The 14,472-nt window shown below is 48.2% G+C and overlaps 1 protein-coding gene across 1 annotated transcript in view; it reads left to right on the top strand.

Moving 5' to 3' along the window:
• Window positions 1-7,760, top strand: part of Col2a1 (collagen type II alpha 1 chain) — a 32,405-nt gene extending 24,645 nt beyond the window's left edge. Inside the window, exons 40-54 of the mRNA XM_090355580.1 lie at window positions 356-409; window positions 963-1,016; window positions 2,024-2,185; window positions 2,382-2,489; window positions 2,716-2,823; window positions 2,918-2,971; window positions 3,106-3,213; window positions 3,419-3,472; window positions 3,637-3,744; window positions 3,976-4,029; window positions 4,436-4,543; window positions 5,138-5,426; window positions 5,944-6,131; window positions 6,479-6,721; window positions 7,180-7,760. Of these exons, the coding sequence (XP_090211706.1) occupies window positions 356-409; window positions 963-1,016; window positions 2,024-2,185; window positions 2,382-2,489; window positions 2,716-2,823; window positions 2,918-2,971; window positions 3,106-3,213; window positions 3,419-3,472; window positions 3,637-3,744; window positions 3,976-4,029; window positions 4,436-4,543; window positions 5,138-5,426; window positions 5,944-6,131; window positions 6,479-6,721; window positions 7,180-7,326 (1,839 nt within the window). The 3' untranslated portion in view covers window positions 7,327-7,760. The remainder of the gene's footprint in view (window positions 1-355; window positions 410-962; window positions 1,017-2,023; window positions 2,186-2,381; window positions 2,490-2,715; window positions 2,824-2,917; window positions 2,972-3,105; window positions 3,214-3,418; window positions 3,473-3,636; window positions 3,745-3,975; window positions 4,030-4,435; window positions 4,544-5,137; window positions 5,427-5,943; window positions 6,132-6,478; window positions 6,722-7,179) is intronic.
• The last annotated feature ends 6,712 nt before the right edge of the window (window positions 7,761-14,472 follow it).

Below are 14,472 nucleotides of genomic sequence, written 5' to 3'. Positions count from 1 at the left end.
AGCAGGCAGAGAAGGCTAGGCATTCCCCCAGCCCCACTGGTTGGCTGGTGGTGAGAAGAGCTTTCACTGGGGTGTGGCATGTGGGGTACATGGGTGGAGGTTAGGGGGCTTGACAGAGGGCAGGCGGCATCTCTACTCACTGTAGGTGACTGGGACAAGCCAGCTGGGGGAGGTGAGAAGCCAGTAGGGGGCCCCATCTTGGCACTGGCTCTGTGGATGCCATTGGTGAGATGGATAGTTTTACCCATGGCACTGTCTACAGGGAGCTTCAGGGGTCCAGTGATGGCACTTAGCCAGAAACCTACAGGGATCCCTAAGGCCACCTGCTCTCACGGTCTCTTTTTTTTCTTCCTAGGGTCCTACTGGAGTGACTGGTCCCAAAGGAGCCCGAGGTGCTCAAGGCCCCCCAGTAAGTGGAGTCCCTCCCTACTAACCCTCCTCACCAAGGAGTCCTCCTGCTAGGCTCTCCCCATGCTCAGTCCCACACTCAGGACTCTCTCACCCCCTCCCTTCTTAGTTCCGTGCATGCCCTAGCCTGAGGCCATTCCTCAGCCAAGAAGAAAGAGAGGTCTCCTCTCTCCACTGGGTACCCAGTCATCCTGGGAGTCCCCCAACCCTAGGCCTGAACTCTCAATTCACTGAAGCACCCTGAGCAGCCCCTACAAGCAGAGGCCCAGGTAGCTGATTCCACAGCCTTCCTCTGTAGCTCGCTCTCGCTGCTATGCAGTCCCTTTGCTCACTCCACCACTGCTCACCTGGCGACCCTTCCAGATGATAAAAACTCACTCACTCAGGAACATGGTGGAATCTAGATGGCTACCTATTAAACATACAATGATGTAATGAGGGTACACAGTGGATAATGTCTAGTGTTCTGCGTTCCTGGGATACGTAGTGGGTGAGGTATACCAAGTGCATTCTGAGGGTCTAGGGTATATAAGGGTTCTCTTTTCCTTCTGTAGGGAGCCACTGGATTCCCTGGAGCAGCTGGCCGAGTTGGACCACCAGGCTCTAATGTAAGTAGGATTGCTTGGCCTAGAAAGCCAAGACAGGAGTGAACTCATCTGATGCTTGCCCCCCAATAGGAATCTAGAGCACTGTAGGTTAAGGCCCCTTTCCTCTCTGCCTGTACCTACCCCTGGGAGGAGTAAGGAATTGGCCACTGGTCTTGTATCCCTGCAGATAGCCTTTGTGTCCAAAGGTGGGAACATGCAATCTTCCTTGCCCGTCTGAGCTCAACTCTCTGACTTCAGGTTCCTCTTCTTCAGTGGATAAGGAGGGCTGGCATGATTGCTTTCATCTGGAACATGTGCTTTTTGAAATTATTGACTTTAAAAAAAGTTTGGTGCCAGTTCTAGCGTGTGAACTCAGGACCTGGGCACTGTCCCTGAGCTTTGTTTTGCTCCATGCTCCACACTCCATTTCTGGCACCACTGCCCAGGCTGGCTTCAAACTGTGATCCTCAGATCTCAGCCTCAAGATTAGCTAGGATTATTGGCATGAGCCAGCAGTAGCTGGCAAAATTTGGGTGCATTGTGTTTCATTATATAATACAAGTGATATATCCAGCCCTTCTTTGTGTGTGTGTGTGTGTGTGTGTGTGTGTGTGATATGCATTCTTGATCCTGTTCTTTGCACCTAGCACCTAGACCCATCTCTGTAAGGAAGCTCTTGAGCCCCAGACCTGACTCAGGGTTGCACTGAGGGAGGAAGAGAGGTGGGGAAAAGACACTGAACTCAATAGTACCAGGTGCAATGGGAGAGGGGCTGGGATGAGCAGAAGGCTCAAGGTTGCAGCAGCAGTGGTAGAGCTATTTCTTGAGGAAGGGAGAATTAAGGACAAAAGTGAGCCATGGATAGGAAAGGCAAAACCTACAGGTTCTGGCACAGCATGGTTGATTGCCCAGAGCTTAGATCAATGTGGAGAGATCAGCATATCCCCGTGGGGGGATCGGAAGTCCCCAAAGCCACAGTGGTTTTAGCAGCCTGGATGGAAAGAGGCTAATTTCTTTTCTCCTTCTAGGGTAACCCTGGACCCCCTGGTCCTCCTGGTCCTTCTGGAAAAGATGGCCCCAAAGGTGTACGAGGAGACACTGGTCCCGCTGGCAGAGCTGGTGACCCCGGCCTCCAAGGTCCTGCAGGACCCCCTGGAGAGAAGGGAGAGCCTGGAGATGATGGTGCTTCTGTAAGTCCTTTGTCAGCCTCCTGGGCTCATCACAGGGTGGGCAGGGAGTGGGACTTGAGGAAGGATGGGAGAAAGCTGTGCAGAGAATTGTCCTACTGCTATCTTAGGGTGTGTGTGTGTGTGTGTGTGTGTGTGTGTGTAGGAACAGTCTAGCCAGTGTTCTGTCACTTCTCATCACCTGTTGTTTTTCTACCAGGGTGCTGATGGTCCTCCAGGCCCCCAGGGTCTGGCTGGTCAGAGGGGCATCGTTGGTCTGCCTGGGCAGCGTGGAGAGAGAGGATTCCCTGGCCTACCTGGTCCATCGGTGAGTGAGAGATATACCCCCCTCCAGGCCAGCTGTACACATCTAGGCTCAGGAGGCTTTTTAGCTCAGTGGCCTGGCCTCTGAGATGGGGGAAAAAAAAATGTGTCCTGGAGTTTCCACTCAAACAATGCTCTTGGAAATTGCCCCGTTTGTCAGCCCTGTGCCCTGAAGGGGGCAGTAGAGCACTGGGCGAGGATGCTAAAGAGCCTTGCCTCTGTCCTTCCAGGGTGAACCTGGCAAGCAGGGTGCCCCTGGCGCTTCTGGAGACCGAGGTCCTCCTGGTCCCGTGGGGCCTCCTGGCCTGACAGGCCCTGCAGGTGAACCTGGACGAGAGGTAAGCGGGAACCCAGTCTGGGGCAGCTCTGATTTGGGACAGGGACTCAGTGCAGGGAGTGGCTCTAACTACAGTCTTATTTCCCTCTGTTCAGGGCAGTCCTGGTGCTGATGGCCCCCCTGGCAGAGATGGCGCAGCTGGAGTCAAGGTAAATATCTGATGTCTGTGTGCTGGGACGAAGGAGACCTAACAGCTGGCGTCCGCCTCGTCACATTCTTGAAGGATCTTCTGTCTTTGCACCATCTGGAATGTTCTCTGAGCCTGACACCTCTCTCCTGATAGGGTGATCGTGGTGAGACTGGAGCCCTAGGGGCTCCCGGAGCCCCTGGCCCCCCTGGTTCTCCAGGACCCGCTGGCCCAACTGGAAAGCAAGGAGACAGAGGAGAAGCTGTGAGTATCCCTGGTTCAGTAAAGTCAGGGGTGAGGAGGGTGGCAGAGTGACACTGATTTCCCCACTGAGAACCAAAGGCAGTTACTCAATGCAGGGATGAGATGGCAGTCCTGAGAGGCAGTGGTCCTGGCACCCACCAGAGATGGAGGGAGAGGAGGGCCGCCCTGACTGTTCTCTGACACTATGCTTCCTCTGTCTTCCTAGGGTGCACAAGGTCCCATGGGACCTGCAGGCCCAGCTGGAGCTCGTGGAATCCAAGTGAGTACCCTTGCTTCCTGTGCTGGGCCCCCTCCCCCATCCAGGGCAGGGATGGGGGGCTCCAACGACCCCGTCCCTCTTCTTGCAACTCCATGGCTCAGGTGGGATACACAGAATTTCTTCTGGCCCTGAACTAACTCAACTGACATTTGTCTTGTTCCCAGGGTCCTCAAGGCCCCCGAGGTGACAAAGGAGAATCTGGAGAGCCTGGTGAAAGGGGCGTGAAGGGACATCGTGGCTTCACTGGCCTTCAGGGTCTTCCTGGCCCTCCTGTAAGTGTCGCTGGGGGTGGGGCAGGGTCGCTGTGCCAAGTCTTCATGCTGTTTGCCCCTCCTGAGTTGATGCTCCGGCTAAGATATTTTAGGGTCATCCTTCGAAACTCTTAGGGAGGTAGAGGGGAGAGAAGAGAAGGCAGGCTGAGGACATGTCTCTGCGCCTCACTCCCAAAGTGGATGTATCCATATGTCTGCCTGAGCTGACACCTGTCACTTCCTTCTGCATAGGGTCCTTCTGGAGACCAAGGTGCTTCTGGTCCTGCTGGTCCTTCTGGCCCTAGGGTAAGTGGCATGGAGATGGGCAGAGGGAGTGGGGTGGTGGGGTCACAGGTGATGAAAAGAAAGGCAGTTTCACTGTGAAAAACCTGGTAACAGATTGCACACATGGGAGCTTTAAGGGGGCTGGAGGTGTGGCTCAGGTGGTAGTGCTCCAGCCAATGAGCAAAAGCATCAGATGCTGAGTTGGAGGAACAAATAGGAATTCAGGAGGGGAGGAGCCAAGGAGCCACGGTGCCAACTGGCTGTCCTTGAGCAAGCATACAATTTGGGAGGCTATGGCTGAGTAATGTGGAGAATTGAGGACAGAGTAGCTGATGCCACCGTACTAGCCACCTATCCAGCCCAGTGCCCTCCCCCCAGCCTGGAGGCCATTCTTTAATCTCCATCCCTTCTCTCTCATGGCCTGTAGGGTCCACCTGGTCCTGTGGGTCCCTCTGGCAAAGATGGTGCGAATGGAATCCCTGGCCCCATTGGGCCTCCCGGTCCTCGTGGACGCTCAGGCGAAACTGGCCCTGCTGTGAGTATCCTTATTCCCTCCACGCTATCTGGGGTATCCCCAGCCTCTTTCTGGTGCTCAGGGACAGTGTGTGTGTGTGTGTGTGTATGTGTGTGTGTGTGTGTGTGTGTGTCGGTCTAGGGACTTGAATTCAGGCTGTCCCTGGGCCTTTGTGCTCAGGACTACTGCTCTACCACTTCGGCCACTGTTGGCTTTTGGGTGTTTAACTGGAGATGAGAATCTCATAGACATTCCTGCCTGGGCAGCTGTCTGGCTGCAGTCCTTTGATCTCAGCCTCTTGAGCAGCTAGGATTACAGGGATGAGCCACTTGCACCCAGCTCAGGGATTCCTCTTTGGGGGTATCAGTACACATCCCTTTTTTCTGAGGTCCCCTCAGAGGGTCAGAGAATCCACAATGGGTGCTGAGAGATAGGGAAGAGGGGCTAGGAAGAAAAGAAGAAACCACTAAGGGTTTTGTTGTTGTTTTGTTTTTTGGTCCTGGCCTGACCATAGGCTGGAAAGAGGATCTGCTAATACACTCTAGAGGATGGGGATGGGCCCAGATGGGGCTCCTCTCCACCACTGCTGGCTCACCTCTTGGTTTTTTGCTGCAGGGTCCTCCTGGAAATCCTGGACCCCCTGGTCCTCCAGGTCCTCCTGGCCCTGGTATCGACATGTCCGCCTTTGCTGGCTTAGGCCAGAGAGAGAAAGGCCCTGACCCCCTGCAGTACATGCGAGCTGACCAGGCAGCTGGTACCCTGAGACAGCACGATGTTGAGGTAGATGCCACACTAAAGTCACTCAACAACCAGATCGAGAGCATCCGCAGCCCTGAGGGATCTCGCAAGAATCCTGCTCGCACCTGCCGGGACCTGAAACTCTGCCATCCAGAGTGGAAGAGCGGTGAGCCCAGAGGACAGAGTCCCCAACCCAGAGAGTAGAAAGTCAGTCTATCCAGCCCAACCACCATCAACAGCCCGGCAGAGCTGTCCTTACAACAAGGCAGAAACACACCTGGAAGGTTGTAATAGATGGTTGTCTCACCATCCCACAACAAAATAGCTGCAGCCCTGGCACTTAACCCATGGCAGGAAGAGACTTGTGGCTGGATTCCAACCAGCAGGGGGCATTGTCCTTACAACGTTGGCCTTGGGCCAATTTTAGCTTTTAGCCTTAAATTGCCCATCTAGATCTCTTTCTCCTCCTCCTCTTCCTTCCCCTCCTCCTCCTCCTCTTCTTCCTCCTCCCCCTCCTCCTTCTTCTTTTCTGTGCCTTTTCATCTCTCCTCCCTTCAGGCCACACCACCAGCCCTCCCTACTCCCTGGTTTTCCTGTAGCCCTTCAACCCTCCTGGCCAGCCCAGTTCAGCCTTCCTTGTCCTTTGACTCTGAGACTGATGGAGTCCTGCATCTTCCCTGCAGGAGACTACTGGATTGACCCCAACCAAGGCTGTACCTTGGATGCCATGAAGGTTTTCTGCAACATGGAGACAGGCGAGACCTGCGTCTACCCCAACCCAGCAAGTGTGCCCAAAAAGAACTGGTGGAGCAGCAAGAGCAAGGAGAAGAAGCACATCTGGTTTGGAGAAACCATCAATGGTGGCTTCCATGTGAGTATCTGGGTGCTTTCTGGCTGAACTGAGTCCTTGAACTTTCTCTTCTTTCCCCTTGGATGTTTTTAGCTTTCATCTTCACATTCTCCACCCATTTTCTTTTGGGCTTGAGAGGAAGGGAAGAGAAGGAAAAGTATTTCCCCCACTCCATTTAGAGTTTAAAAAAAAAGAAGTCCATTTAATTTTCTGCTCCTATCCCTGGCAACAAAACATCTTTCCAGCTCTCTGCTACCCCTGCACCAACTCCAGGCTCTCCGGAGCCCTGAACACCAAGCACACCTGCAGTCTCTGATCTCAGCCAGTTCTGGCTCCCCAGGTCTCACATCCTGGCTCTGTCCCCACAGTTCAGCTATGGAGATGACAACCTGGCTCCCAACACTGCCAACGTCCAGATGACCTTCCTACGCCTGTTGTCCACTGAGGGCTCTCAGAACATCACCTACCACTGCAAGAACAGCATCGCCTACCTGGATGAAGCCGCTGGCAACCTCAAGAAGGCCTTGCTCATCCAGGGTTCCAATGATGTAGAGATGAGGGCTGAGGGTAACAGCAGGTTCACATACACTGCCCTGAAGGACGGCTGCACGGTGAGTGAGGGTGTCTGGACTAGTCCTGCTCCTAGAGTGCTGGCATGGTCAGAGGCTTGACTAGGAGGGGCATGCCAAGCTGAGCTGAGTGACAGGTGAGGGAGTGGTACATAGTGTTGGTATCCTGGCCCAGGGCAACTCCTGTGGCAGTGCTTGTGTAATGGTATAGGATGTGAAGGGGAAGTGGGAGCGAGGGAAGATAAAGGAGGAGGGAAGGAAGGGAGGGAGGAAAAGAAAGAGAGACTGGAGGATCACCAGTGGGAGCTTACTATGGGCAGGAAAAGAGGGGCGCAGGTAGGGGAGGGATAGGCATTGGAGCTGTTGGCAAGCCCCGGAAGTGTCTGAGGAGCACCCCACTATGGTTCACACATTGTGGTTGCTCCTTTTGGGGTATCCTAAGCAGCCGGCACTGGGTTGCAAGGCATCTACTGAGCAATGCGTGCTCTCTTTGTTCCTAGAAACACACCGGTAAGTGGGGCAAGACTGTCATCGAGTACCGGTCACAGAAGACCTCACGTCTCCCCATCATTGACATTGCACCCATGGACATTGGAGGGCCCGAGCAGGAATTTGGTGTGGACATAGGACCTGTCTGCTTCTTGTAAAACCCAAATCAAGAAAACAAACAAACAAACACAATCTATTGCAAACCCAAAGGACCCAAATACTTTCCAATCTCAGTCACCCTTAGGATTCTGCACTGAATGGCTGACCTGACCTGATGTCCATTCATCTCAACCTCATAATTCCAACTATTTTCCCCCTCATTCTAAGAGACCTGAACTGGGCAGACTGCAAAATAAACAATCTCGGTGTTCTATTTATTTATTGTCTTCCTGTAAGACCTTTGGGTCCAAACAGAGGCAGGAAATTAACTGGTGTGAGTCAACCGTCCCCCTGAGTGACTGCCCACAGCCCAGGCCAGAAGAATCCCCCTGCGGATGCCGGGCACAGGAACTGTGTGTCCTAAACTATGGTGCTATTCTGTGTCAAACACCTCTGTATTTTGTAAAACAACAATTGATATTAAAAATTAAAAAATTATTGGAAAGTACACTTTGATGGTGCTTTGTTCTTGTTTGTCTTGCGTGAGTCCTTGATTCTATAGGCACAAATGTAGTCCTCTGGCTTTTTCCTGGTGACTTTTTTTTCTTTTTGTGTGTGTGTGTGTGTGTGCCAATTTCACCCCTCTTGTCTTCTCTTATCCTTCTTGGCTCCATCCTTGCTTCCTGGGACTGCTCTGACAGCTTCTGCACACTTTCTCTGAATGAACCAGGCTTAAGAATGAGCAGTCCGGTAGGAATTCATCTGTAATCCTAGCTTCTCAGAAGGCTAAGATCAGAGGACTGAGGTTTGAAGCCAGTCCAGGCAGGAAAGGCCATGAGACTCTTATCTCCAATTAACCAGCAAAAAATAAAATAAAAACAAAACCAGAAGTGGATGTGTGGCTCGTGTGGTAGAGCGCTCGCCTTGAGCAAACCAGCTTAGAGATAGTTCCTAGGCCTTGAGTTCTAGCTCCCATAAAAGAAGTGAACAAACAAATACAACAGCGTTCTCATTTTCTCTGCTACCTGGTATCCCTAGATTTCCAATACCTTGGGTATTTGTGTAAGAAATAAGCCAGCTGTTTGCTTCTCCACCAAAGAGCCATGGTGGACTGTGATGTATTGTGGAGAGGAGACAGGAAACCAGTTAGAAGCCACAGCAGTGATATTTTGTAAAACAAACTTCCAGACAGAGAGCCATGGTTTTCTCTGCTCCTTTCTCTCATCTTTCTCCCATTCCTTCAAGATTAAGGTTATTGTTTCTTTTAAAGAAACAATAAAATAACAGCTTTTTTAATTAAAATTGTTTGTATCAATGCCCAGTTGCCAATGTTAACTTAAAATAAAGGTCAAATAAAGGAATACAATAAAGACATGGTCAATAAACGACATACAGCTAAGAGCAGGTAGTTCAGCAGGGTGACAGTGGCTCACACCTGCAATCCTAGCTGCTCAGGAGGCTGAGATCTGAGGATCACAGTTCAAAGCCAGCCTGGGGAAGAAAAGTCTGTAAGACTCTCATCTCCAATTAACTACCAAAAGAAACTGAAAATAGAGCTTTGGTGCAAATTGTAGAGTGCTAATCTGGAACATAAAAGCTCAGAAACAGTGCCCAGGACCAGAGTTCAAGTCCCAGGATTGACACGCATGCGCATGTGCCAAGCACACACACACACACACACACACACACACACACACACACACACACACAAGACTAGGTACTTCATAATTAAAAAATAAGCAACCCTTCTACCCACTGAGAAGGGTGAGAAGGGGAAATGATTGTGAAACCTGCCTTAATCAATAGGTGGTGCCAAAGAGAGGAGTGTTTCCAACCAGGCAATTCTGCTTCCTTGTAAAAGGTCAGAGCTTCCTACTTGAAATAAACAAATTCAGGGGATTGTGACCACTTAGACCCCTGCAAGGGAAGTCATGGCACACATGGTGACTCCTTGAAGCCCACCTACTTCCTGAATGCCCAGTGAAACCTGCAAATAATAAGTGATCTCAGGGAATGGATGGAGAGATCTCCCTCTAGGCCCAATCTCTCTAAGGTTCCAGCACCTTCTAAAAGTATCAGCTTGAGGACCAAGCTCTTAACACAAGGATCTCTAAAGGACACATCTGGATCCAGAAGGAAGAACTCAGGGTGGGGAAGCCTTGCACCTAAGGTGAAGTTAGAATGTACATTCTGCTTGACAGTGCTGTATTAGCTACAGCTCTTCTGCCAGGATGGAGGCTAATTTCCCAGATTGCTTAAGCCCCAGGAGAGGCAGTGTCTCTCTGGTCAGAACAACCCATCAAATAAATTCCTGAGGCAGCAGGATGAGTGAATGGGTGGCCGATCATAAGGGTTCTATCAGGTTACTTTTCGGGTCTTAACACTTCCTCTTCTTCATCAAAGTATCTGGCATCAAAAGGCTGTAGACCAAGAGCCAGCTGCCTGAACTTTCCAGTCCTCTGCAGTCTCCTGGATTCACAGTAAGTGACAGGACAATTTCTGAAACAATGTCACCCACTAAACAATGGGAAGAACAGAATTGTAAAGGAGTGCCAATGAGGTAATGAAGAATGAATGATTTATTTTTCATGCCAGTACGGGGCCTGAACTCAGGGCCTGGGCACTGTCCCTTAGCTCTCTTGTTCAAGGCTGGTACTCTACCACTTAAGTCACAGTTCCACTTCTAGATTTTTGCTGGTTGTGAGATAAGACTCTCCCAGTCTGAGAGGACTCTAGCTGGCTTTAGAATCTAGATCCTCAGATCTGAGCTTGCTGTATAGCTAGGATTATATGTGGAAACCACTAGTGCCTGGGCAAGAATTACATTTATAATGGGAAATGATAAATCCATCCTATTGATGGATGTAGAGCTTTTAGCAAATAGTTTGCATAAGTTGTTGTACAGGTGACCCAGGGATCCTGGTGGTCCTACCATGAGGTAGAACTGCAGAACAGCTTGTGGAGGCAAGTCTATATGGGGTCTGATAAGCAAGAAAGGCCTATGAGGGAGTTATAAACTTCTAGCTTCAACTCCGGACAAAACACAACAGAAATGGCAATCTTTGGCTCTCAATAGTTGTTCCATTTTTTTCATGTGAGTGCTGGCAGTGGGACTTGAACTCAGGGCTGTTTGTTCTCACTTGTCTTTTTCCACTCAAGGCTGGCACTCTATCACTTGAGCCACGTCAGCTTTTCGATGGTTAACTGAAGGTACGGCACTTGGGCTGGCTTCTAATTGTGACCCTCAGATCTCAGCTTCATTACTAGCCAGGATTATAGGTGTAAGCTGTTGGAACCCAGCTGCAATATTCCTTTCCTGTAGAGAGACACAATCTCAGGCAAAGCTTCATCTCCTAGGCACATTCCTCACCAGTTTCAATCTGCTGGAAACCCAAGGGTGAAGCAGTCACTCCTGAACCCACTACTTCTCTTCCAAATCTGGGGGACCGCTAACAGAAAATGCAAAGATATTTTTTGTTGTTGTTCAAGAATTGACAGCCCCCATAATAAAAGCCAAGAGCAACGTCCTTGGAAAGGGCTGCTGCTGCTGCTGCTGCTGCTGCTGCTGCTTCCTCACCTACTTCTGTCACCACTGCTGTGCACACGTCACACAGCCCCTCTGACCCCGGGACTCCAGCATTCAACCTCCTGCGATGGAACAATTCCATCATGGCTTCTGTCAGCCTGTCATAAAACCTGGCTTGTTTGCAAACATCATTCATCAAGTAGCAAAAAGCCAAGCTAAGAGAATGAAGACGTTGTCTAATGGACAGGCTCTGCCATCCCAGGCTGCTTTACTGCCTCCGTGGAAAGCTAGAGCCCATCTTACATGCAAGCTTCTCTGTGTTTCCTGCTTCTCTGTGTTCCCTGCCTTCTTATGACTGCAACACACCCTCTGGGGTCTCAGACACTGGATGCAGTGGAAGAAACATCTGTGTATGTGTGTGTGTGTGTGTGTGTGTGTGTGTGTGTGTGTGTGTGTATACTAGTCCTGGAGTTTGAACTCAGGCCCTGGGTGCTATCCCCGAATTCCTCTTGCTTAAAGCTACCACTTGATTCACAGTTCTACTTCTGGCCTTTTGGTAGTTAATTGGAGATAAGAGTCTCACAGGCTTTCCTGCCCAGGCATTGAACTACAATTCTCAGATCTCAGACTCCTAAGTAGCTAGGATTACAAGTGTGACCCAACAGTGCCTCATCAAGGAAACCTTTTTTTTTTAATCTTTAGAATTTTCATTTTGATTTTTTTTAATTTAGGAATATCATTTGTATAACAAATTACAATGCAAAGTTTAGCAGGTGAATTATTTCCCTAAATAATTTCACATATTACCTGTTAATTCTAAATTTTGCCTTATCAACTGACTTTAGGAAAATTATGTTGAAGTATTATATTTTGATAATACCTAAGAATGTTAGAACTTTGCATTTTATAAACTTCCTCAGTGTCAATTTATAGTATATTGTACGATACATGATAAATCTCTTTGTCTTTCTCTCAGTTTCTCTATGATGCCAGAACCTCTCTACAAATTAGAATCTGAGAAATCATGGTTGCAGTTCATTTCTTTTTCAAGGCAAAATATTGGCTTCAGTATAGTGAAAAACAATGTTATATTTCCCAGATGTCTATCTCCTTAACTTTATTTGTTTAAAATATAAAAACAAATGGCTTTAATGTGGGCTGGGTTGTGATCATTGGCAAAAATGCTGAAGAGTGGGATTGTTGGGTCAAAAGAAAGCTCTATGTTTAGTCTTTTGACTAAACATTTTACTTTTCAGAGTGGATAAACAAGTTTACATTCTCACCAAGAGTGTAGAATTCCCTTTGCCCATCCCTGCTACATCTGATATTATTAGTTTTCTTGATAATGGCCATTCTAACTAGGGTAAAGTAGAATCTCAATGTTGGAATTTTTTTATAAACAGGTTTTTATTTTCTGAGCTTTTAGAGCAAGCTTAGACATCACAACATACCTCAACATTCATTTTTTATTACTATATATTTTATTTTTTATAAAAGATTTCATTAGGGGCTGGGAATTTGGCCTAGTGGTAGAGTGCTTGCCTAGCTTTCATGAAGACCCAGGTTCAATTCCTTGATACCACATACATAGAAAAAAGCCAGAAGTGGTGCTGTGGTTCAAGTGGTAGAACTCTAGCCTTTAGAAAACCCAAGGACAGTGCTCAGGCCCTGAGCTCAAGCCCAGGACTGTCAAAAAAAATTTATTAACACTGATTTTTTATATCATATTTCAAATGTCAAGTTTAACAAAAAGTATTCAAGTATATGTAATCATTGGCACATAAATTTAAGAGCATAATTAAAATTAAGCTGAGACTTTGTATGTCACAGATATTAATATGTCTATAGAATATATATCCCATCATAAATTTATATGTCTATATAGTTGTATCTCTAAGTTCATGTCAGTGACCTTGAGTACCTGGGAACTGAGTCATCACTCTTGTACTATTTGGATTTAATACCCACAGATCAAGGAGATCATGGGCCTTTTGTTCCTTTGGTCTTGACTTATCTTACTCAACATGATTTGCTCTAGTTCCATGCACTTCCCAGTTAATGCCATTATTTTATCTTGTCTGGTGGCTATATTCCATTGTATATATGTACCACATTTTTTGTATCCATTCATCAGTAATGGGGCATCTGAGTTGTTTCCATCTCTTGGCTATTGTGAATAGTGCAGAGATGAACATGGCTGAGCAGGTGTCCTTATCATATCCTGGGTTATGATGCTCAGGGTAGATACTTAGGAGTGGTATGGCAGGATTGTAGGGAAGGTCTATTTTTAGGTTTTTTTTTGTTTTTTTGTGGGGGAGTCATGGGACTTGAACTCAGCCTGGGCATTGTCCCTGAGCTCTTTAGCTCAAGGCTATTGCCTTACCCTTGAGCCAAGCGCCACTTCCCCCATTTTCTAGTAGTTAATTGGCAATAAGAGTCTCAAGTCCTTTTGTGCTGGGGCTGGCTTGCTCTTCAGATCTCAGCCTCCTGAGTAGGTAGGATTACAGGCATGAGCCACCTCGTCCAGCTATTTTTAGTTTTTATGAGGAGCCTCCAAACTGCTTTCCAGAGTGGTTACACTAGTTTACATTTCCACTAGCAGTGAAGTAGGGTTCCTCTTTCTCCACATCCCCTCCAGCATTTGTCATTGTCTGAGTTCAGAATCTTGGCCTTTCTAATTGGGGTAAGGTGGTATCTTAGGGTTGTTTTTATGTGCATTTCCTTTATGACATGATGCGCATGGATGAGATTTTCTCATGCTTTTCTGTCATTTTAACCTCTTCTTTTGGTAAGTCTCTTTTTAGTTCCCTTGCCCATTTAGTGATTGGTTTGTTGGGTATTGGCGGAGGATTAGTTTCTTGTAGATATTGGATATTAAGCTTTTGTCTGATGTATTATCAGTAAATATCTTTTCTCAGTTGGTTGACTGTCTACTTTAGTAGCTATATCTTTGTGCAGAAACCTTTTATTTTTATGTAGTCCCATTTGTTGAGCCTCTCTCCAATCTGTCGTGACCCTGGGACTCTGTTCAAGAAGTTTTTGCCTGTGCCTATGAGTTCTAGTGTCTTCATCAAGAAACCTTCCTATAAAAAGAAACAAAAACCCCCTCAAACCAGGTTTTTGTTTTTTTTTTTTTTTTTTTTTTTTGTCAGTCCTTAGCTTAAACTCAGGGCCTGGGCACTGTCCTTGGATTTTTCTCAAGGTTAGAGCTCTACCACTTGAGCCTCAGCACCACTTCCAGCTTTTTCTAAGTATGTGGTACCAAGGAATCGAACCTGGGTCTTCGTGCATGCTAGGCAAGCACTCTACCACTAGGCCAAACTCCCGGCCCTCAAACCAGGTTTTTTAACTCAGGAGTAAAGCCAGATGAGGGATGGGACTGGGGAAGAATTCCTCTTCAGGGAAGTAGCTTCTCACACGGGGCACCTTTGCCCTACCTTTTTAGATGTCTAGGGGGTGCTACATGCTCATATCAGGAAGAGCACCAGGTGTTGCACTAACAGATGCTCAGGCAGGCAGATGCCATGTGAGTTCACTAACTCTTTTCTTCTCTTCTCCCCATAGTGCGTCCTGTGCTGATCTGCTGAGGCAGCTACTCCCTGATTCCCCAGAGGAACTATGAAGACAGCAGGGCATAGGAGACAAAGATGGATCAAAAGCAGAGTTTATTTTTCTATCA

Source organism: Megascapheus bottae, chromosome 2 (genome assembly GCF_031878675.1).
Source record: "Megascapheus bottae isolate mThoBot1 chromosome 2, mThoBot2.hap1, whole genome shotgun sequence".
NCBI lineage: Eukaryota > Metazoa > Chordata > Mammalia > Rodentia > Geomyidae > Megascapheus > Megascapheus bottae.
This window is presented reverse-complemented; position numbering and strand designations above follow the sequence as displayed.